Source organism: Trachurus trachurus (genome assembly GCF_905171665.1).
Source record: "Trachurus trachurus genome assembly, chromosome: 10".
NCBI classification, from domain to species: Eukaryota; Metazoa; Chordata; class Actinopteri; order Carangiformes; family Carangidae; genus Trachurus; species Trachurus trachurus.
The window spans coordinates 14,527,323-14,551,633 of NC_139894.1; the positions used below are offsets into that span (position 1 = coordinate 14,527,323).

General features: G+C 43.5%; 1 protein-coding gene across 1 annotated transcript; it reads right to left on the reverse strand.

The window, feature by feature from the left end:
• Positions 1–273: 273 nt before the first annotated feature.
• Positions 274–23,738, reverse strand: apln (apelin). Its single transcript, XM_083981275.1, has 3 exons — positions 23,287–23,738; positions 8,370–8,542; positions 274–4,794 (listed from the first exon to the last, which is right to left on the reverse strand). The coding sequence occupies exons 1-2, from the start codon at positions 23,351–23,353 to the stop codon at positions 8,376–8,378; spliced, it is 234 nt and encodes a 77-aa protein (XP_083837401.1). The 5' UTR covers positions 23,354–23,738; the 3' UTR covers positions 274–4,794; positions 8,370–8,375.
• Positions 23,739–24,311: the final 573 nt, after the last annotated feature.

The following is a 24,311-nucleotide window of genomic DNA, read 5'->3' on the forward strand; positions in this document are numbered from 1 at the left end:
CCAATGATGACGGTGGTCTCCTTACTTTTCCTGTAGCACCACCATTAGGTTGGCTTGTGTGGGTTTTCGGGTGAGATGTTGCCATAGCTAAGACATGCAATTTGTTGAAATCTATGTTTCCCTCAGGGTGAATCCTTATAACTTTTTGATCTTTTATTTAGCACCATCTTCATCTCTTTGTGTTTACTGCTTACTAGCAAAATAACATGCTAAAACACCACGATAAACAGTACCTGCTTTTTCATCTCTCAGAAAAAAAGACACGACACAGTGTTTTCTTAAAATAAGATTTTTAATATTACTTATTATCATAAAGATATATTTACACACTTTACAGAAATAGAAAATAAAAACACAAAGCTACGCATGAAAGGAAAAAATAAAATAAGTACTCCAAGAGCTAAAGCTTATCTTTTATAAATTAGAAACCAAAAGTTCAAATATGTACACAGTATTTCAACCATTTCTGATACACTTGTTTTATTTATTTATTTATGTCATTTATTTTTGCCCAGTTCAACATCAAAACAGAGACAGGGACTGTACATTTGGCCTGGTGAGTAATATGAGCACACACCATAAACAGAATATACGTTTCAGGAGTAATACATTGTCTTTCAAATGGTATCTGCTTGAGACCTAGTAACACTGTTGCGATGGTGTGTAAGCCTACAGACTGCATCTCTCCTCAGATTGTTTTGAACGTAGCTGATCTCGGACACATAGTGGATACATAGATGGAGAACGTGTCACAATCACGGCAGGAGGGGGCCTGTGCTATTCTGGGTGTAGGAAGTCTCATTTTGAGGCTCCAGGATAATGACAGATCATAGTCATTTCCCATGGGAGATGAAATCTAGTTATCCTTTGGATTGCCCAGCCGGTGGAAATGTGTGAATGCATTGGATTGAATATCAGCCACTTGATCCTGCAGACACCCACTCTGAAGGCCAACATGATACAGTTTGATGGGCTTAGAGATTCACAAGGTAAAATCATGGAATGTGTTGCGTTGCCAACTCTGTTTCCATTTCCCTAATGAATGAAAAGTTTGGTGCAGTGTAATCTTAAAGAAAATATGTCTGGTAGAACTGAATACGATGACAATAGGATGACTAGAAAGTTAAAAAAAACAAAAACAAAAAAGAAACTAAATAACCTTGTGTTTTTCTGTGAAGATTTTGTGCCTATAGCTACTGGGAAACAGAGCTCAATGGCTAAGCTAATATCTTTAAAACCTTCTGCTAGCTTATTCTCATCTCCATGAGTAACACATATCTATCTCTCGGCTCACCCCCACTCCTTACACACTCCCAGCCAAATGCATTTTGGACAAAAAGAACTAAACACAATGGGGCAAGTTCTCAGCACAAACATTTTTCTACCAGGAAAACATGCTAACAAGTGCATAGGAACATTACTCAGGCCTTGTGATGGTCACAGAGAAGAGGAACTGGAGAGGAAACATTGAGAGGATAGGAATTGTTTCTCTTGTGTAAGCCTTGCTGGAAAAGACCATTAAGGAAAATGGTTTTGCTCCCCGAGCATAATGTATTGGTTTACCATTTCAGTTTGAGCCTGGACGTGCTTGTCCTTCCACACCACAAGGCCCATTAACCTGATGTGCAGGGGAGGGCTGTGGGCTATGATCTACAAGAAAAGAACGCCTGAAAGCTTTCACGTGTCCACGACATATTGTGCTGCAGACTACTTTTCTATTTTGTTACATCCACAAAAGATACAGCTTGTCACAACTGTATTCAAAAAAGTATAAGCTTTGGACAACCAGCTAGACAAGAATCAGACAAAAAAATTGTCACAATACACTGGAAAACCATTCCATATCAAGAGACTCTTGTTTTCAGGGTGTATTTTTCCAGCAGCATAATGGAATTGCAAAAGTGCAGCCTTGCGAACCCATACAGAGAAGTCTTGGAGCAAAGCCACGTCTATTGGTTGGGACTTGTTGACACTGGAGGCTTTGGATCAGTGGGATATTTGGCTTTTGTGTTTTTTTGGATTCAACTGATAACCAGACCAAGATTAAAAAGGGTACTTTACATAAACATTGGTTTGCTCTGGTCTCTGAAAGGGCAGCATGGCTGGTGCAGATGGTGAGGATACATTCATGAAGAACAGTGCGGATACAGACGTTGCTCGGCTCCGTAACAAAAACTTCTGAGATGGGGGAAATATTGATTTGAACCCCTTGTCATGACCTAGTCGACTTCCAGCATCCCAACTCCTGCGGCTTTGAACTTCCATCCCCAGCTCATATCTTCCTACTATCTTCCCCCATAATACATGAGACATCCTGAGCAAAGCTGTCTCACTCCCGAGGAGCATTAATGAAATCTACATCTCTGTCTAAGCGGATATGAAAAAAAAAAATATGGTGGAACTGAAATTATTACTCTTCACAGTGCCCTAGGATTTAATACATTTTTAATCAAGGTGAGCTTGGCTGGGTGGATTACCACTGTGATTTTAGATGCTCTCTTAATAAAAGCTTCTCATGCTGGGACTGAGAAGACTCTCCATTTTATTATAATATTTGCATGAGACATGGCGAGAGGGAAAAGGTGTTTGGAAAATCTAGGTTAACCTGCCAGTTGCGTTGTTTGGTCAAAACCGACTGACGGGAGGATGGTGTTTGATGATTGAATTGCAGTGATTTGAAATCAGATTTTCACTGAAAATCTGATGGAAAAACAAACAAACCAACAAAAAAAAAAACAATTAGGAAGTTGCTCCGCACACCTAATACACAACCATCGATTTCAAGGTGGCTGCTCTACAGGTTACAATCCTAATATGTTACATGGTTACACACTGAATCAGCAGGGGGTTTGGGACTGGGAAGGGGGAAGGGTGTGGTTTCAGTCTAAGCCAATTTAACAATGAGCTCAGACTAAGTGGCCCCGGCCAGCCTTGGGGAGATCCATCTGAGAAAGATTAACTCTAGGATTTAATGAGCGTAATGATCAAAGCCACGACCACCTGTGCTGTGGAAGGGCAGACTAGAAAGGCAACTGTACCCAACATAATGTAGGGAACGGATCGTGACGAGAAAGGATTGAATTGGGATACATGGCTATATTGGTGAATACATACAGGGAGAGTAAAGATACAGTATACGAAAATATGCTCATATAAGCTTTAAATGTACTGTATGTTTGTGTCTTGTTAAATAAATGCACAAAATAGACTGCTCTAGTACAAGCCTCTATCACAGCACCCTGAGAAAAAAGAAAAAAAATCTACTTAAACACAGAAATAAACATAAACAGTAATATATTCCAGTATGATGGAAAGGCATAGCATTTTGTCAGTGAAAGATATCGGTCAAGGGGTCAAACCAGCCTTATGCTGAATATTAAAACAGCCAGAGCCCGAGTGTCAGGCTGATGACTGTGGCATATTAACTGAGCTGTTGTTTTGCTTTGAAACTGTTTTCCTTTTTTTTTCTCTCTTTTTCTTTTTTTGGTCTAATTTAACTTGTCCTCCTCGCTAATATTATCTTGTGTGGGATTTCTGTTTGCAGAAATTTAAAATGCATAATGTGTCAGTGTATCAAGACTTCAAACAAGAGGTAATGTGTTTCTCCCTAACCTTTCATTCCTTTGTTCCTGGCAGCATTGTGGAGAAGGTTATTATTTGGCACTTCATTAAAAGGCAAGGCGGCCTGTCGGTGGAGCAGACCGCCACTGCCAGTTAACAGTCGTGTATAGAGCAGCTGCGCAGGGCAGCAGTGTGGTGCGAAGGCTGGGGGATTGGGGACAGGATTGGGATTGGGATTTGGGGTCAAAGGACTCATCCAAGGTGGGGCATGTTACAGTAACCTTGAGCGTGTCAGTAAACCCCTCCCTAAGGTGTTAATGAGTTCAGAAACACCAAAATAGCTTTGGATTAAAGAATCTCCTAAATGAAGGAATTATTCTGTCACTTAAATAGATTGTTTTTGACAATATGTGCTCTCTTTTCAGTCCAACTTTACTTTGCATGTGGACGTACTGTCATTAGGAGGTACAAAGCACCGTTAATGATAATTAAGTGATGGTTAAGAATGATGTTCAGATGTGACGCTCTTGCTCTTCCATATTTTAAACACGAAAACCTTTGATTCCTTTATGCAGCAGACATCCAGAGTATCATAAGTGAACTTAATATTTGCTATTGTCAACTATTAAAAACTGACACCACCCTTCTGCGTGATCGGCGCCCTCTCCCGCAAGTAAAGCTGTTTAGTAGCTACATAGCAAAGAAATCAGCGGCTGCAGTAACCTTGAATCTGAGGGATGGGAATACCACACCATGGAGAAGTGACAGATGCTTTAAGACTAAGATTGTTTTGACCGGGCTCCCTCTCCACCACATGTCATGCAAAGTGTGTGAAACACTCAGGGAGATCGCTATGATTGGGCTCTATTAAGCAAATGATAGGAAAATTGGGAAAAAAAACAAAAACAAAAATAAAAAAAACACTTGGGAGAAGACAGAGATAGATAAGTAGTGAGGGAGTGAGAGAAAGAGAAAGAGAGAGACAGAGAAATAGAGTCTGATAGCTCGGGCTCAATACCCCCCACCCCCCTTCCCTGCCCCCAATTCCTCCTAGAGCTGAGGGTGAGCGGCTTGTCCTGATTTTTTTTGTGGACAGAGTTGCTTGAAGAACCAGCAGGTGCTATGGACATCACTCTTCAGGCTGGGCAAGCGTAGGCCCTTCGTTGCAAGGCCCCCCAAGGCAAAGGAAGAGCATAGAAATCAGAACCTGGGGGAGGGCGCTCAAAGCAGTGCCTGCAAGACAGAAAAACAAGAACAAGCGCCATCAGTGAGTGTGTGTGTGTGCTTATTTTCTTTGTAGTCCTAAAAATCATTTCATGAGTCATGCAGACATTTCAATTTCCTCTCCAATAAGGGCACCCCCCTGCAGGGAGACTCTCTACTAGAGCTTTCACTGTGTTCTTCCCTGTGTTATCTCGCTCTTAAAAAACTAGAAGAAAAGGTTCGGACATGTTCCAATCAGATTTCGTGGTCTTTGATAGAAGAGTGCAGCAGGGAAGAAGAAAAACAATTGTATATCTCACCGTGGAACACAAGCCCAACATTATACTGAGCTGGGGGCACTGGATCGCTCCTTAACAATGAGGAAATCTTTTATCTCGCCTCGCCCTTTATCTTCTCCTGTCCTGTGATAATTCCCTGAGATCTCAGATGCTGTAAGCTTTGTTGCATGACAACAAGGTTCATTCAGTAATAAGAGCCTGCTGTTGTTTCAAGATGGCATATTTCCATGGTCATGTAATGCCTCGAGAGCTGATGTACAGTATATCTAATCTCTATTGTTGTTTGTTGTCGTCCTTTGTGCTGTTCGCGTCCACGGTATGATGTCAGTGCCTTGAAGTCATACTACATCACAGAGTGAGTGTATGGGAGGAGTTGCAGACCTGCTCTACTTTTTTGATGGAAAACTCTTTAGAAGACTCATTCACTGAGCTTTCTCACACTCGGGGTCTCAAAGGGTTTTTCGTAAATTGCCTGCGGCTTTAAATCTGTAATATCCTGTCGTCTTTGAGACTGTCACTGGCATGGCTCAGATCCAAGAGTTGTAATAGCACGTTCGGATCTGAGTCTACTCAGATGCTCAAAGAGGAATGACCCGGGTCGCCATCCTTCTTCTCCGAGGCGTTCACATCTGGAATGTGTAATGATGAAAAGTCAAACTTTGTCTCAGGTGTCTTAGAGAATAAAAGATGGGCTGCTTTTGACACTGAAACGGGAAGATATCACTTAATGGAATAGGACTGGAGGATGGACACTGTCAAGTCGATTTTTATAGGTAATCTTTAGTGAAGACCGCTGTTAAGTTAAATTAAGTTCAGGTCTATAACGACATCCACATACTCGTGTCTGCCCAGGCGTCTCACCGGCCCTCAGCTGGATGTCTCCATTGAACTCTATAGCTTTGATCAGACAAAATGCATCTCCAGCTGCTTCTAGAGGTGTTTTTCCCATCATCAGCTCAGACTGAAGAAGGGAGCACAACACAAGAGGATGAACAGAGCCTTTCAAGCCTAAAGGGATAGTTCAACACTTTGGCAAATTGGCCCATTGCCATAATCCCTATAGTCATAGCAGTAGGTTTGTTACCTTTAATTGTCGGTACAAGCTATATTTTTAGAACGGCGGAGCAGAGCCACGAGCTGCTCAGAGCTACGCTACGGAGGCTCATGGGATTTCTTGGTTTCCCTCATCAAACTCATCAAATACACAATCCAACAACTCCAAAACGCTCTGGTGGACAAGCTGTGACCTACACATTCACCACGCTATGAGATAATAACAGAACGTTATGAGATGGAGTTGTTTTCGAGGCCTCCGTAGCGTAGCTCTGAGCAGCTTGCGGCTCTAAAAATAGCTTGCACCGACAAATACAGGTAACGAACCTACTGCTATGACTTTGCCAAAATGTTGAACTATCCTTTAAAGTGTGCAAAGATTGAGTTGTTGGATGGATTGATAGATGTTAGAAACTGCGACTCAACTATGAAGACGACTTGTAACTCCGAGGATCATTTGCTCTGTGCTGGTTGGAAGTATTATCAGTGAGAAAGCTGCTAATAGACAGCTTGATTCCCACTCTGGTCAGGTTGGGGAAAATTGGCACGGCATGCAGAGAAATCCTTGAATGAGGTGAACTGTGAACTTTGCAAGAATGAGAGGAGCCCAAGTGGGAAGTGAGCAACAACAACAGAAAAAAGAAAAAGTCAAAACCTCAGTGTGTTGTGGTTCAAGTGGTGTTAGCGGAGACAGCATTGTGACTCACTGAGCCGTTCACTTTTACAGAGCTTCACAACTTCCTGAAGCTCCCCGTATTGTGTGGCCGGCACTTTGGCACCGAACACAAGCTCTGACCACGGAGGATTCTCACGTTTTATTGGCAGGCTGAGAAACAGTTGGAGGACCGGTGTTGTCCTGAGAGCGCGCCGCACTGACCTCACTTATTGTTGTCAACTCTGCTGTGAGACTCTGGAGTCCCGTATTGAAAGCAGGAGTGAAAGAAGTCTGACCTTGTCTATAAATAAAAAAAATAATGATCCATAGTTCGTCATAGATTGTAAAACTCATCTGACTGGCAGTTTTAGAGAATAGAGGCTTCAGACGTCTCCGGCTTTGATCCCTTTTCCTGAAAACTGATTAACCATGCCTCGACACTCTCTGGCTGCAGCCGCCTCTCGCTACAGCGTTAATTTATGGCGGACCTCTGCAGGTCAGCGTTGTATGGTCGGCACCTCCTGCTGGGATATTGTGTTTTGTCAAGTTTCCCTGTCTCTCACAGCGTCTGGGAGAGACATTTGAATGGGTCCCTGTGCTTCTGACTGCAGGAACATGATCGTACTGCTGTCACTTTCTATTCACAGAGACATGCAAACATTAGCAAGTGCAAAGAGAGTTTTAATCTGTATGTACTGCAAACCTGATCATGTCGTTTAATTAGATGTAGTATACTTTGGTTTTCCAATGAAGCTTGATATGTTTTTGTAGAGATACAGAGAGTTTGCTTTGGTTGAGAAAAGAAAATCAAACCATGAAAAGGTGATAAGTAAAATATTAGTTTTGATTTTGGATGAAAGTGCTTCCACAAAAAAATCTTGTTTTACTTGACAGCAAGTCAAACATTCCTGTGAGGAAAAGCATTACAGCTACGAAACTCAACTCTCCAAAGTATTATCTTTGGAAAAGAGGTTTTAATTGACTCAATCAGGTAGAGAGAAAAGATTTATGCAAGTTGAATTGATTCAAAGGTTAGGTTTCTAAGTATAACTGTCTCCCATATGAAGAAACATATGACGCACTCTTAGAAACATCGTACTACGGAGGCAGTCAAGCTGGTAGGCTAAAGTCCAATAAGCTGTTAAGACATGCACTTTTTTCTGTGCCAACAATAACATCCTTGTGTTGGAGCCGAGTCTGGCTACGATGGTCATTAACAGTTTCCAGTGGTCCTGTACTGTACTACTAAGAGTCTGAGTTTCACATTCGTCACCGAAAACATCCAAACTGATTCAGCCAACAAACTATGTAGGGCTTCACAACATATTCCTCTTAAAAATTCCTGTGTGAAATTGCTGCCTCACCAGTCAGCTGTTATGATTTAACAGTATTGGGAAGTGCTTTTGCTCATTTTTTCTTGAGAAATACAGTAACTCTTACTTGACAGAAAGTTGGACAGGGGCAAATGCAGCACAGACAGGCACAGGATTTTTTCATTAGATTTCTAGCTGGTCTGAAAGTTTTTTTCCCAACCAGTTCATCAGAGGTTTGAACAAATCTAAGGAGTGTCTGATCGTCTTTCACTGCTTGACACTCACCTTGCTCTAGAACGGCATGGGCCCCTTGTGGGAAAGACGGGGCCTTGGGCGTCTCCTCTTCCAGCCGCCTGGTCTGTGGGTCTGACCGCCCCTTGCAGGGCTTTGCTGGACCATTTTTCTCACTGTAGAGGCCTCTTCCAGCTCTCTGCCATGGTCCATGGCGGCCATGGGACCTGGAGGACACACAAACACCCAAAGGAGAGACCAATTAGACCGGACTTCACAACCTCCTTCTCACCAGAAGTATCACATTTGACTTGATAATGAGCCAAGCCCATCGGTGCCTGGGCAACAATACGTGGCACGATGCAAAGAGGGATCGCAGTGGTAATGGATGAGGAAACAAGAGACATGTATAGATAAGTGTGTGCGTGTATTTGTGCGTGTGTGGGCCTCTTTAAGCCCACCCAGCGTTGTAGTTCATCAAGTCAGTGTGGTTGGACCAAAGCGCAGCAGATAACCGGGCCTAGTGTCTCATGTCTCTCTCACTCCCCCTCAAGATTACAAACACCACACAGCACCAGACCTTGTGGAGGTGCATCCTGTCGCAGTGTTTGATCCAAGATTAGAGATGAGTATAATAGCAGTGTGTGAAAGTCTTCGTTGTGTGTGTGTGTGTGTGTGAGAATGTGTGTGTTTGAGAGCGATCCCAGATGTTCTCAGTCATCTCTCAATAAGTGTGGCTTGATCCCCCTAAGCCCCTCTTTTCTAAATGGTTAGGTCCACCTCAAGTGTCTCTGTGACCTTTTAACATCCCCTCCTCTCTGAGACCCAGGGGTTTTTTCTTTCTACGTTTTGCAGCAGATCTTTATTTGCAGTGGGATATTTAATGCAAGTGATCTTTACACACTACATCCAGATTTTGAGGCCAATAAAATTTGAGTAAAAGCAGAGCAGGACTTTTAATATTTGGACAAATATCTCAGTGATCGCATGTTTTCATTCAATAATCTCATAAAGATTTGAGTTACTGAGCTGTGAAGGCATCGTTGACGTCTGTAAAATTTTGAGAACTCACAAGAGGCTGATTAAAAAAACAAAAACAAACAGAAGCTGAGATTTATAGTGACATTTAGACATTTAGACTGTCCCTAGACCCTATGTACCCTCACTACCTCCAAAATAACCTAAACAAATCGTTCAATCTCTACATTTTTACTTAGTAATGTAGACTGTAATATACGGTAATACTCAGAAAATTAGAATATCGTGAAAAAGTTCATTCACTTCCCCATGATTGCGAACTGTACTGAACCAGACAGAGAGCTTTTAAAGGCTCAGGAACCCTTTGCAGGTGTTTTGGATTAATTGGCTGACAATTTGAGCTACAACATTGAACTTTTTCACGATATTCAAATTTTTTGAGATTCTGATTTTGGGGTTTTCATAAGCTGTAAGCCATAATAATCAAAATTCTAACAAATAAAAGCTTGAAATATCTTGCAATGCCTGTTATGAGTCTAAATAATATATTCATTTCACCTTTTAAGTTGAATTACTTAAATGAATGAACGTTTTCACGATATTCTAATTTTCTGAGTATTACCTGTACATAGTCCCAAATCCAAGATAAGATAACTCTGAAGGCACCATCAGGGTTATTTTCAAATTTCAGCAAGCTGCCTCCAGAGCCAGAAGATATAGTAGGCTATGACTGATTCCACAGGCAGAGAAAAATCAATGGAAAGACCTTTTAATAGTGTGCCTTCCTCTCTCCTCTTAATGAACATCATCATTTCTCTGTGTCTTTAGCGTTTCTCAGAGCCGCTGCCTCCCTTTTTCAAAAGACACTACAAATCCCCACTGAGCATTTCCCATCAAAAAGCTGATTGACATCACTCACATGGGGTCATGACATTCCTGTGTCCTCTCCTCACAGACACTGGCACCATTTTTAGCATTCCCAAGAGAAAGGCTTTCCTTAAGTTTAAGAAAGGGGGCTGAGGTAACCGCTCAGGATAAAGTAAAACTGTTCGACTGCAGAGGTTTGTAAAAAGCAGCAAGAAATACCGTGGACAGCAATTGAGCGGCTCACAAATGTAACAATTATGATACATTTCCTGGTTCCTTAAGTTTCTCTTCATCAGTTTTAGTGTCAATAGTTGTGCTGAGTGAAGATGTTACAGCCTCTTACTATATGAACAAGCCACAGCTGTGACCCTGAGGACGCCGCCTGATTGAAACTGTCTCTGAAACCTGTCGTTGGCATTCAAAACACTCCAGCTCATTTAATAGACCAAGATCAGTTTGGTTGAGTAGACTGTGGCTTTCTTCAAGAGCAGAATTCAAGACGCCATTAGAAAAGAAGGAAAAGTCTCTCTGCAGCCTTTCTCAATTAATGACCAGCCGTGGCATACTGAACGTTTTTAAAAGAACATCTTGAGAGGAAAATAGAGAAGGGCTTTTTTAGCTTTCAGGTTTAAACAATGGTGAACTGCATGACTGAGCCAGACAGCTTGCTGAATGTTTTCAATGTATATCCCTGAAACGCCAGACATCTCAAGTTCCATTTCCACACTAATCTTCTCCTCCAAGCATGTTACACACTATATTTGTGGGCGAACAGTGGGCTAATTCATTTGCAGCAGGCAAAGTCTCTGTTGCATATTTCCGCATCTAAAGCCCATCTTTGCCCCCAGGAGCACTAATCTGCGCATTATCCTGTTGTTATTGTTCCAGATACACGCTGAATGAGGGACGTTCACACATTCCCCAGGCATGCAGCTCATTTCTTTCAAATCCAGGTGGTTAAATGCTAACACACTCTGTCTTTGAGTAGATTTTTAGGGCTAACAGAAGTATTATTTGCTTCCCCTTGCCCCTGAAACACTCTCAGCATTCAGATGTTGAACACACAGGCTGTCTAAGGTGTCGGTATGCTTGACACAAAACTAGTAGAAGAATTGGTAATCCTTAAATTTACAGGCCGTTGATTACGTGATAATGTCAAGAAATAGCCAAGAAATAACAACTAATTGCGTAGTAATGACAAGAAATAGCCTAGAAATAAAGGTCAATTTCATAGTAACGTTGAGAAATATAGCCAAGAAATAATGATTGATTGCGTAGAAATAGCCCAGAAATGTCGGTCAATCGCAAGGACTTGGTGGAGAAAAATGATGGCCTTTCCCAAAAAGGTTCAAAGCATGAAATGCATTTGTAATCATTTGCCTTTATGAAAAACTTGAACCTTGAAAAATTGACCGTTATTTTGAGGCTATTTCTTGACACCGAAGAATTTACTTTGAATCTATTCAAATGCAGGTAATGGTGCATATTTTTAATCAGACTCTCTTCAGTCCAGTTGAAAAAAATAAAAAATAAAACTGTCAAAAATAAGTGGGTGAAATATGACAGAAGGAAGTCTGTGTGATGTTTTGACAAGCACGGGTTAAACCATCCAGACACCTTAAATGTCTCAGTGATACCTGCAGTAACAACTACAATATGATACTACCTCCCCAACTGCAGCTGAAGTTTGAGCAGCGGACTAGTTGAACAGGTGCTGCGAACACACACACACACACACACACACACACACACACACACACACACACACACACACACACACACACACACACACACACACACACACACACACACACACACACACACACACACACACACACACACACGCATACACACATTGCAGTTCAAGATGGTAAAGTAATTGTACCTCAGCTCACACAGCTCATCTGCCGTTGCTCTAAGGGTGGCTCAGGCTGTCATAACCCAGGTCCATAATGAGACAATTTAGATGTCTCCTGCCATAGCAAGCTGTCAGCCACTGTTCAGCATTCGTGGTTTGAAGGGAGAACATCTCATGATTTCTTCCTGACAAATCTCAACCCTTCCAATCTGGCTACAGGATAGAAAACTGTAATGAAAGCTGCTAAAAATAAACCCAGGGCCCCAGTGATAACACTGGTGTTATAGATTAACTCTTGCAGCCTGTAGGGAAAGCATCTCGGCGTGACAGATATGACATACAGCAACAGCTAGCTTTGTATCTCTACCCATCTGTAGTGGATACATACATACAGACAGACAGAAATGTGGCAGCATGTGCTACAGTGGATAAGACCTTTTGATTGTTTCCATGGCGGGCCTATCATTGGATAATGCATGTTTCTTCTCCATAAACAAAGATATCTGCACCTATCTTATTGCTCTGAAATTGGATCCAGTCTTTGTAGTATCCCATTTGATCTTTTCCCATGAGAGATCCCCATGTTTGTGTTGAGCTGGTAAAACAGTAAAAGACTAGGACAACATATGTCTCACAGCAATAAGTGTCTTATCTCTTCTTCTGATGACCTTGGAGCCCTGGTTTTGCCCTCTCCTCAACAAATCTCAACACTTCTGCTCCCTCATGGTAATTCCCTAATTAAAGTTTAATAAAGGGGGAATTTCAGGAATGCCTGCATTGCTGCTACCGCCGCTTGCATCACGGCCGCCTCCTGAAGGAAAAAGGGTTAGGAGAGGAGAGGTAGAGGTGGTCGGGCAAGGCAGGGAAGAGATGACGGTGTCAGAAACTGGCCAGTTTCCAAACTAATGATGAATAGCCGGATGCCTGTTCCCTAATTCCCCGCCCTAGTTTCACCACCGCCCTCCTAAGGTGATATCTGTTATGTTGTCTTTTTCAAATGGCCGGCTCTCCGTCTTGTAATGGCCCGGCGGAAAGTGGAAAACTGACAGCTTATCCCTGTTGATTCTGCAACAGTCCATCAGTGGAGCCCCGGAGAGATATACATCTTCCATTTGTCCATCCAGTCAGTTAGGAGAAATGGCTGTCCTCTGGTTTAATGCCAAGTTCATCAGCTGCCCTCATGGCTGGCAGGAGTGAACTGTATATCACGGCGCTGTGTGTCAATGCGGGGAACACAGACAGCATGGCAAATGGGCCTGAGCTGCTTATTAATAGCTGTAAAGCTGATTTGTGCGTATCGACTGCCAAAACGGCAACATAACAAATGTTTGCACTTGTAAATGTAGCCACAGCGTAATGGTTTTTCTGCCACCAGGACATAAGAGATTAAACTATGTCAGCCTGAGACTAACTGTAGCAACAAGTGCGCTGAGGGTTTTGTTCCTGGTTTAGAAACAGTTCTTATTAAATGTAAACATGCACAATCGAAGCGTGGCCGCCAAAATGTAATCCTTGCTGTGTTTAATTTTCTCTGTGTCGCCGCAAATTGATTTGCCGTCCTCTTGAGTCTTATCTGTTTGTTTACTTGTCGTGCTCATCACTCACAGTCACACTGATTATGAATCGGTTATGTGCAATCTCATTGATCTATTTCCACAGTTCGCTGAGCTTCTCAAGAACGTTTCATTTCTCCTCCGAGTGCTTTTTTTTTTTTTTTTTTTTTTTTAACTGTCCCTTACATCATTTATCTGACACCTCCTCTGTGCCATGAATCTCGTCCGTTGCAGTTTGTACCGGGGGATGTTTTTGATGTGTAAACAAACACTGGGGTCAGAATCAGCTGATACTGGAATACGAGGAGAGGAGTTAACCCTACGTGCTCACAATAATGATATTATCTTAACAACTATGGGATGGATTGTCATGGAGTCGTGTACTAACCTTCATGGTGCCGACAGAATAAATCCTATTGATTTTTGGGGGACCTCTGACCGTTGATGTAGCACCAGGTCAAAGTTTTCACTAATCAACAGAAATGGTTTACTGTCTTTATCAGGAACGGCTCTCGGGTCCCAGAGGCTGTATCTGAAATTGTGTGTACACAGTCATGTTCACTGGATAAATCGGAGTAACCTTGATGATTCCTTAACTTTCCATCACAACAAAATGTCAATCAATTAATTTAGTGTTAAATAGCAAGTGTTAGCATGCTCTTAAACTTTAGTAAAAGCAAAGTACAGCTCCACAGAACCACTACAACGACTCTTAGTCTTGTTTCTATCTGAACTTCGATTCCCTTCCTGTTAGTGTTATGGTTGGACTAAATCGTATAGCCATTTAAAGCTCTTGCCGTCCTGTCACAATTACACGCCATTTCAACATACCATAATCACTAATAATACTACAGCATTCCCTCAAAAGATATGTTAATGTAATGACGGATTAGGTTTCCATTATATAAATAAACCATTACAGCATTTTCCAGACAGTTAATATAAAGACAGCAGCTTTATTTGTGTCTACTGTATATGGGAGGTGGATGTAGCTTATTAAGTGTGTGTGTGTGTGTGTAATCCTCACGGACAACAGAACAATATTTGTGTTAGTGGGAGAGAGGAAGAATAAATACCCTGGTGTGTGTAGCCATGGTTATTACCATGACGTTGGAGGGAGCAGGCCTGCTGTCTCCCTCCTTCATTCACTAAAAGGAGAGGAGTAGCTTTAGCTAATGAATCCCTGTGTAGCATGCCATTACCACAGACATACTAACCCACACAGCCAGACAGAGACATGTCACGGGCAGAGATGCTTCCCACTGCATAAGCACATTAGAGGATCAGGATTATTTAGCCAAGGATGAGATGTGTTAATTGTGCCAGATACGAGCCAAACAGTCTTTTAACCTACGATAAGTCCCAGCTACTGCTGCAGCATCATCCAGGGGATTTGCTAGCTATCTGATAGCATCCGTGCACATTCATCCTGCACATATGGAGCGCTGCCTAAAACTAAAGGAGGCTGCTGTGTGCTGGCTGTTGTTGTTGTTCAGGTTTCACAACCACAACATTTTAGTGTCGGAAACGCTGCTTATCGCATGCCTACCAGTAAGTCTGGGGCCTTGGCAGAAACTGGTACCAATTGCTTGCTGACTTTTCAGACCACGTTACCATGGCAGCCACAATGAAAGGCGCTCAGTTTTAGAGCAAAAACAATGACATTGTCAGCTGAAATCGACCAGGAGCCTCAATTTGAGATTTCACTGAATCCATGATCAGCCCCCCCCTCTGTCTGACTGACTGACTGTGTGTGTGTTTTTTTTTTTACGTCCTCTGTGGACCGCTGCGCTCTGAGTGTTGCTCTCAGGGGAGGAGGGTTTGTTTTGGTCGTGAGCACTTTCTTTTACTTCTGTCAGGGACTGCTTGATATTCAGCATTGTTGTACTGCGATAATGCTAGGCTTGTGGTCGAGCTGAAGGCTGGCTTTGTGTATACAAACTCCATTGAGGAAACCAAAGTGCATGAAAAGTTGCTCCTATTACTGCAGCTTTAAGACTTAACCCCTTGTCCTCCCTGCTGAGAAATCAACCCCCCGCCCTCCTCCTCCTCCTCCCCTTCCCCACTCAACTGTCACTGAAGGTTCAGGACAAATTAAGAACAAAACTGTCCAGCCCTCTTAGTTTCTGGCTTTCTTTTCTGCAGATGGCCCTTTGAGTTAGTCAGCCGCCGCCGCCGCCGCCTGTGAAGTGCGGTGCTATATATGCTCCTGAATTAGAGAGTGTATGAAATGATGAGGTGTGAGACCGCGTACTCTGCTATGATCAGAGCGCTGCTGCGAGTTCAAAGGGGCCGGCAGCAACATTGAGCCAGTTAACGAAGCCACTGACTCCCCTCGCCACTTGACTTGCCTTGTTGGTTTATTCACAATCCAACCACCTCCACCACCTCCACTCCAGCTGAAGGGGTGAATCTGTGGCTATAAGGTTACTGCAGGTTGGAGCCTATTGAACATCACAAGTCAAAGGAAGCAAACAGAGAATAACTACAAAGGGGGGAGAGAGATTTCTTTTCTTTTCTTTTCTCAACTTTTGCTGTAGGAGTATCATCAAGAAGGCTGAGGGCAGGAGAAGGAGAGATGCTGCTGATGCTGCTGCTGTTTCCATGAACAGCAGCAGGAAATGCGCATGACAGGTACAGTACAGTAGGTAAGGCTACCAACCGTTGCCCTAATCTCAAGAGATTGCACGTCAAGGGCAAAGGGATCCTCCAACCATCCGTTTCCATGGGCACGCTAATCAGATGTGAAACACAGTCCACCCTCCCTCTCCTGTGTCATCATCACCCCCTCCCACCCCCATCATGCTGTGAACCTGCGTCCCTTCTCCTGTTTGAAATGTGGGAGAAACAGAAAGAAGCAGAGAGACGTCACAGCGCAGGGTTCACTGCAGCTTTTAAAGCCCGAGGGGACCGTCGCCTCTCCCCACAGCGTATACGGGGCTATTAAAGGAAAATAGCACCAACATTGCATCAGACTGTGTTGCTACCTCTCCACCTGGCCAAAGAATACAAAACAGTGGCTCTGATGCTAAAAACCCACTCTGGATACACAATAAACAAGGATAAAATAGTAGTGCAATGATATTTCTTACAGGTTTATTTGTTTTCCTACAACATAGTTTTATTATCAGTATACTGAGCATATGTGCAGAAAAAGAAGTCCCCCCCCTCTTGGTTCAAGGCCATGTAGTGAAACTTGGTAAGCAATTTCGTCACACATGTTAAGTGAGGAAATAAAAATCATAAGCACTTTTACTGACAGGCTCAGCTGCAGGTGAGCCGAAGTTCAGTGTTTATTGGCTCTCTGCGTCCTTCTCTATTTTCATCAGCTCTCAGGATAAACTGTTTGCCTTATGTGGATGCATGTTTATGGATTCCATATATTGTTATGCTTTTCTATTTTCATAAATATTTGTTCATACTCGGGGGGGGCCGCAGAGGGCAGAGGAAGCCTATAAGTGCATGAGACAGAGTGAGGGGCCCCATCCTGATGCAGGAAACGGCCTGTGGCGGAGAGACCCTTGCTATTATTCAGTGGCAGATCATTAGATTGACCAAACGTTTAAGTGTAAGACCTGTATGTGTGAAACAGTCTCCCAGGGAAAATGTCATTTGTGATCAAAGACAGAGCAGTTGTGATGAATAATGCATGGTTTCAAGAATGAACGATTTCTGTGTTGTCATAGAGGGGGACCCTGTTGTGTGAGAGATGGAAGAGATCTTAACAATCCCCACTTTTTGAGCATTAATTCAAGGCAAGAACATAAGGTGCATGACAGTTTAAAACCTCATGAGATGCACCACCACATCCTATAATATGCTGAGAATAGAGAGGAGACGTGCACATCCTGTTGCCCGAGGCTTCGAGTTTAAGGCAGATCCCAATGGGGGCGTCACTAAATGAACCCAAAATCTACTAAGTCCCTCTCCGCCATCCACAGCCCCAATCCACACTGTGATCTTCACAGCAATGAAATCCCTTGTCTGACTTAGAGCAGCCTAACAACAGCCAGCTGTGCAGCGCTTTTAGCTACATATGAAATCTCACTGATCCATTATAGCGCCTATAGAGGTTTGACGTTAATGGCGACAATACCCTGAACCATATTTATTTGATCCTCCAAAGTATGTCGCCTCTGCTCCTACACACATCTTTTAGCTGCTGAAGTATGAATTTCTACCACAAATGACGTCTCTAAAGCAATATACAGAAGCCATATTTTTCAGTTTTTGGGTTCCTACAAATTGAGCACGAAAGTAATTAAAGCACCTGCATTCCTAAAGACCGCGATATTTATTCTGTGGTCTGGCAGCCCGTTAATAAAAATGTCCACTCAGATCTTGATCAGGAATCTGATCTGCTGGGACAACCGCTATAAATGTAACACTTAATGTTCAAAAAGAGAGTCGTAAATCACTTTAATATTGGATACTGGTGGAAAACAGAGCAGTTTTTTGAAAATATCTGGCTCTAATTAAGTTGTAAGGAGTGCCCCAGGCTTGAGGATAGGGTCTGGTGATCACGAGGCCTGGCTAAGACAGGACTCTGCCCCCCTTCCACACACCCCCACAACCATCCGCCTTTTGCCCAAAACCTGCAGGTTGTGCCCTCAAAACTCAAAGGGGGGTCTGGACAGCCTCAGACGTGCACATAAGGAATCAGAATTAGATTTACAAGTCATTCAGCATATTTAGCAGAACTGATCTCGTCCTTACAGCCAAGAAGTGTCATTATGTCATGATTATTCCACATATGAAATGTAAAGCCAAGCCAGATCACCAGCTGTGAGTTCCTTCACCATGGAGAGCTTACACAACCTCCCAGCTCCCAGATAGCCTCTCTTCCTGTCTGCCCTTTTTATTTTTCTGTCCCTTGCCCTGTCTTTTACTCCCCCTCATGCTTTTTTCTTCCCTTCGCTGCTTCTTTTGCTCTCTAGGGAAGATCTAAGTGAGTAGATTTATTCATTCAAAGGGTTCTGAATTACATTACAGCAGCGCAGCAGTCACATATGCCAAAGTCTTCAACAGCTGAGCTCTCCAGGGAGTGTTAGCCCAAAGGTTAGCCTTATATCCCAACCAAATGAGTTATGATTTTTCTCTAAATCTCTTCCTCAACTCCCACCTACTCCAGAGCAATTGTGAGTGCCATTCACCAAGCTCACATTGGGTGATATTGTACAGATGTGAAGTGGTTCATCACAGAAAACTCTCCTCATTGAAACCTACAGCTACACTCAGTTGCATATTATGAGCTGCAAGGGTGGGTAATATGGATAATATCTAAGATAACATTTTTGTATCGTGATGGTGACATTTATTTATATAGAACTTGTCAAGGCATAAAATAACCACACAGGAACATCTGTTTCCTACTATCCAAATGTCTGATGAATCAGATAAATCAGAATATCATCAAATTAATGCAAAACCATGAAGAAGCCATGCTTTACTAACACTTATCTAATGCTTTGGTTACACAACGTTGGTGGAGAGAGAAGAACTAGAAAACCACCTATTATTTCAAGATGGTTACACTTGAAGTAAATCTTGTCGTCTTAAATTGAACAAATGTACCACTTTTTATTTGTAGTGGTTCATTAAAAATGAAAACCAGGTGCAAACATGGAGCGTATATCTGCTTCTCAGCTTCAACAGCTTCAACAGTTTGCTGAAACATCTGTAGCTCCTCTCACCAAGTGTCGGAAACTCCCAGTTCAACTCCTCTTTGGCTTCTAATATTTACAGTCTAAACATTTTGACGCGAGTTTGGCACGAAGCATCCGAAATATTAATGGCATCGCAACCACAGCAAAAATCTGTGACAGCTGAGAAATTTATGTCATCTCGTTGTGTTATATACTGTTTAACCACCGCATCTGAACCTCACGAGTGGATAAAAACAGAGTTCCAATCCTCCTCTTTAAGCCCACAAAGGATAAACAAGACATAAATCATAAAGAGGGCAACAAATCATTCTTTACCCACTTCTCAACTCATAGACTGTTATGGATATATGCACATATGTTTGTTCTTTTTATGTTTGTCCAAGACCATTGCTGTGAGGACATCAAACACAACTTCAAAGAGCTGTTGGCGGGTTAAGTTAAGAATTTGATTTACTGTAGGTTAAAGTGACAGAAAGAACTGGGAAAAGGCATTTATTTGTGATAATTAAGGTTACGGTAAAGAGGAAAGGGGATGCAACGTGTGTCCTCACTTCTATACTAAGACCAAGAATTGTGTGTGTGTGTGTGTGTGTGTGTGTGTGTGTGTTGTCTGCAGCAGACAAACTTCACTGATGCTGCAGGCTGCTTGCTCTTTTTTTCCTCGTAATGCTGCATTATAAGGAAATCCAGGTTCTTGACAAAATGGATTTCATCTGACCCCGTGCGTGCGTGTGTGTTTGTGTATCTGTGTGTGCCTGTGTGCCTGTGTGTGTGTGTGTGTGTGTGTGACATAAACCCAGCTGGTGTTCACAAGCTCCTGTGCCTCAGAAAAAGGCTCTGTGATTCTCCATAATCCTCTAATAACCTTTCCACTGCTTCCCCCTCTTTGACACAACTGTTTGCCCACTGTTATTATGTTATGCCTGGACATCTGGAAAAGTTTAGCTGCTTTTTTTGTTCTCTCCACGGCCGCCGTAATCACGTCCACAGGCACAAACACCTTCTTTACATTAAAGAAAGAAAAAAAAAACCCTGAGATTATGATTTAAAGCTTCCTGGTTACCGTTGGTTCAGATCTTCGGTGTTGTTTAACTAAATAATCGGACCTAAGCCTCTAGGTGCCTAAATGAGCGGCTGCTGGCGCTGTAGACCTCCTCATTTCTTTCTGTACTTTGACCCGTAACACTCGGTTGAGCATCTGAGCCAGGCGGGCTACAGTGTGTGTGTGTGTGTGTGTGTGTGTGTGTGCACGCTGGTGCCACAGAACAGCCAGCCCCAACAATACATCAAAGTTTAATATGGAATAATAGCATTGCTGACAGCTCTCATAAAACCACCTCCCTTCCCAAGCAGATGATTTCTCTGCCAGATAATGGCTCTGATCTGGGCCTCGTGCCCCGCTCACACTCACAACCGCCTCACCTGTTCAACCCGGGCCACACAATTACACTCTCTATGTATTTGTGTGTGTGTGTGTGGGCAAGTTCGTGTCTGAACCAGCTGTTTTTGTTCCTATCCCTGCGAATCCCTGGGCGAAAATTGGCAGGGTGTTTCCATGGCGGAGGATGAAAATGAGGCTTTGATATCATCTAAGAGGCTGTGACAGACATGTGAATGTTTTGAGAATAAGGAGTGTTTATATACCAGTCTTAAGAGTTACACAGGGAGGAAGAGTAATCGGCCTCAGGATGAATTATGGATACCACATGTCTAAAGCTGGAGCCCACTCCTGAGGCAGAGTGCTTTTCAAGGATGGGTAATTGAAGTGCACTGCTAAAGGATGCTAATATTACATAGAGAAGGCCACAGCAGCTCTCTCAGTGAATGGGATGAATATTCTAAGTAGCATTAGGTTGTTTAGGTGAATTGCCTGTTGCGCGAGGAGTTCTTAGTGATATGCACATATACATCTATAAATACAATGAAGAAACACTCTCATGTTCACTTCCCCACCCAGTATCAGACAGATTCAGGTCTATATTCATTGCTTCCTGCAAGTGCACACACATGCACACTCTCTCTCTCACTCTCTGTGTGTATCTCTCTCCTCTTTCTCAGACACACATGTACACACACAGATGCCCGAGAGAGAGAGAGAGGAAGAGAGAGAGAGAGAGAGAGAGAGAGAAAGCCTACTGAACTGGAAAAGCGTTTGTCTCAAGATGAAAGGCTTCACACCCACTGCCTACATGCAGAGCCTCTTCCGACACCTTCCCGCGACAGCGCATACTGTAGCAGAGGCTTGTGCTACGCAGGCACACTCCAGCTAGCATCCCTCCCCACACCCATCAACGCCGCAACACACTTGCATCCCTTCCTCTCTCTTTCTACTCCCTTTCTCTCTCTTCCTCCCTGTCAATGGAGCTCTGGTACTACAGTAGCAGCCAGGGAACAGAGAGAGACAGAGACAGAGAGAGAGAGGCACATAAGCGGCATGACTTAAACAACGTTGAGAAGGATAAGCTCCCATGAAAGCCCGAGGCACAGCAGCCTTGTTTTCCCCGTCGCTGGTGTAGCACGGTGGGCTCTCAAGCATGGAACATGCTTAGCCACACGCAGGGCGTGAAAAACGACACTGACCATGATGCTAGATAATTGCTTCCCATTTACTCATGTGCTGAGAGCCTCAGACAAAAATAGCATGTCGCTGGAACAAATGTGCTGGGAAGCATGGGAACTGTGAGTGCTGTGGCCGTGGATCAATACACAGAGTGGACAGCATCTTGCAAGCATGAAGTCTACACAGCATCTTAGAGCCACAGTCTATACAGCACCTAGCAACATACACACACAGCCTATACAGCATCTTATACACTATACATTTACCCAGGCCTGGATCTGCCAAGATGCAGTGTATTATAGAGGGTTTTATAATCACAGTCTGTGCTACATGTTATATTCTTTACATCTCACAGCGTGCACACAGCATCTTCCACATGTACAGCCTTTAATATCAACACAGCTTCTGTCTGTGTGTCTTCCAAGCCACCGTAGTTGGTGGGTAGGTGATAAACCCAAGAATGGTCCAGACATTTACACAGGCCTAACTGTTGTTTTTTCACACCACAATGTTACCTGCATCACATCTGCAGACTGCCCATCGGTCTCCAAACTACCCCCCCCCCCCCCCCCTCCAGAAAGCCCATATCTCCCCCAGCTTTTTATTCCCATGAGCCGTCAAGAGAGAATTTGTCCCTGTTGCCCCCTGTGTAATTAATTGTCCCAAGTCCATGTTTTTGTTCCAAATATTAGACATTTTAGGTTCACACCAGAATTGATATCTAGTTCAACAAAGGCTCTAGAGACGCAGCAGGAGCACTTTACGGAAATTTACTGTGACAGGGCATCAAGACTGAGCCCCTCCAGGGACGATCCATGCACCTGGGGATCTGTGTTCCCCTCATCGATACGTACAGCAATTACAGTCCTCATTATCATCACCACAGGAGGCACGCAAGCGTATATATATCTATATATATAAGGTGCTGCTGTATTGCCCCGCTGCACATTCATAGTCATGTAATAAGCATAAAAGCACTTGGGTCAGATGGAATACATCAAGCCATAAATTAATCAGATTCACTCCACCTTACAGAACATGTGCCATGCATATCATACATTTCATAACAGTCACAACAGTCACACATACACCCAGTCTATCCATCCATCTATCACTCAGGAATAGCTCCACACATGAAATGTCCATCAATAAAAAAAAAACCTCTTCATATTTCATCTTCCAAGTCTTGCAAGCTTTCATCAAGGTGAGGCAGGAAAAATAATCAGTGTTAAGCCAGAAAAACCTACATTCAAGTTTACCATAAAAGCCATGACAGTACAATAGCAGACAGTATAACCACTGCAGTGCAGTACTGTATACAGCCAGGTGCTGATATTCCTGCCTTTTAGAGCCCACACAAGGCTAACCATGCTGGGTAACTGATCAACTACAGCTGCCTGCTGGAGCCTAAAGGCAAACAGAGAAAGAAATAGAAAGCAGAAAGGGGAGACGAGCGACCGGCGACGAGGCTGGCCGCTCCTGTACTCACCAGCACTGGCAGAACACAGCAGAGACACCAAGAGCACAATCACCAGCGTCAGGATCTTCACATTCATTTCTGCACTCCCCTCTGGCTCTCCGCTAGTCACTCGCTGATATACTGTAGTGGTGTGTGTGTGTGTATGTGTGTGTGTGTGTGTGAGTGAGTGTGTGTATGTGTATGTGTGTGTAGATGGGAGGGAGAGAGAGAGAGTGAGTGAGTGAGAGAGAGGGGGAGAGAGAGAGAGCAGCTGAGCGAGCAAGAAAGAGAGAGAGAGAGAGAGAGAGACTGTTTGCTCCCCTGTGTGTGTGTGAGAGAGAGAAGTGAGTGTGTCAATTTGTAGGAATGTGTGTGTGTGAATGTGTGTGCGTGCGTGCGGTGGCTCCCTGACTGTGCCTGTGTATTTGTCTAAATGCGTATTTGTATATCAGTGTGTGACAGCGCCACTCCAAGACTGAAGGCACGTCTTTATCTGAGCTCTCCCACAGAGGTGTGTGTGCATGTGTGTGTGTGTGTGTGTGTCTGTGTGTGTGCGTCTCTTCTTTTTTTCTTCTGTCAGAGAAACGACAGCAGGAGCCAAGTTCAGTGGAGCTGTGAATGTGCTGGAAGTCAGCTTGCAGGTCTGTCTGTCTGTGTGTCTGTCTGTGTGTCTGTGTGTGTGAGTCCTGTTTGCCTTGGATAAGGAGAGTAGTTGGTCATGTGGCTTATGTATCATTGACTCTGTGGGTCACGGAAAAGCCCCCCCTCTCCCCTCTCCTCCCTCTCTCCCCTCTCTCTCTCTCTCTCCTCTGCCCCACCATCACCCAACCTCTCCACCCCTTTTCCACAAACATGCAAGTGCACATGGTGAAGGAGGAAAGAGAGCAAAGGGAGGGAGGAGCACGGAGGTAAAGGGGGGGGGGGGGGGGGGAGTGGGTGGGTGGGTGCATGCAGGTTTATGATAATACCCAAACAGATGCTCTTGTTGAAAACTCTTTGAATTGCAAACAGGGAACGCTTGCCAGGAATCCAGGAATCAAAATACCAGCTTATGA

What these genes read in the sequence shown, in the direction of transcription:
- apln (XM_083981275.1), bottom strand. Translation starts at nt 23,353, where the DNA reads ATGAATGTGAAGATCCTGACGCTGGTGATTGTGCTCTTGGTGTCTCTG. An exon ending in GCTGTGTTCTGCCAGTGCTG is followed by an intron (nt 8,543 to 23,286) that starts GTGAGTACAGGA and finishes TGTGTCCTCCAG; the next exon opens with GTCCCATGGCCGCCATGGAC.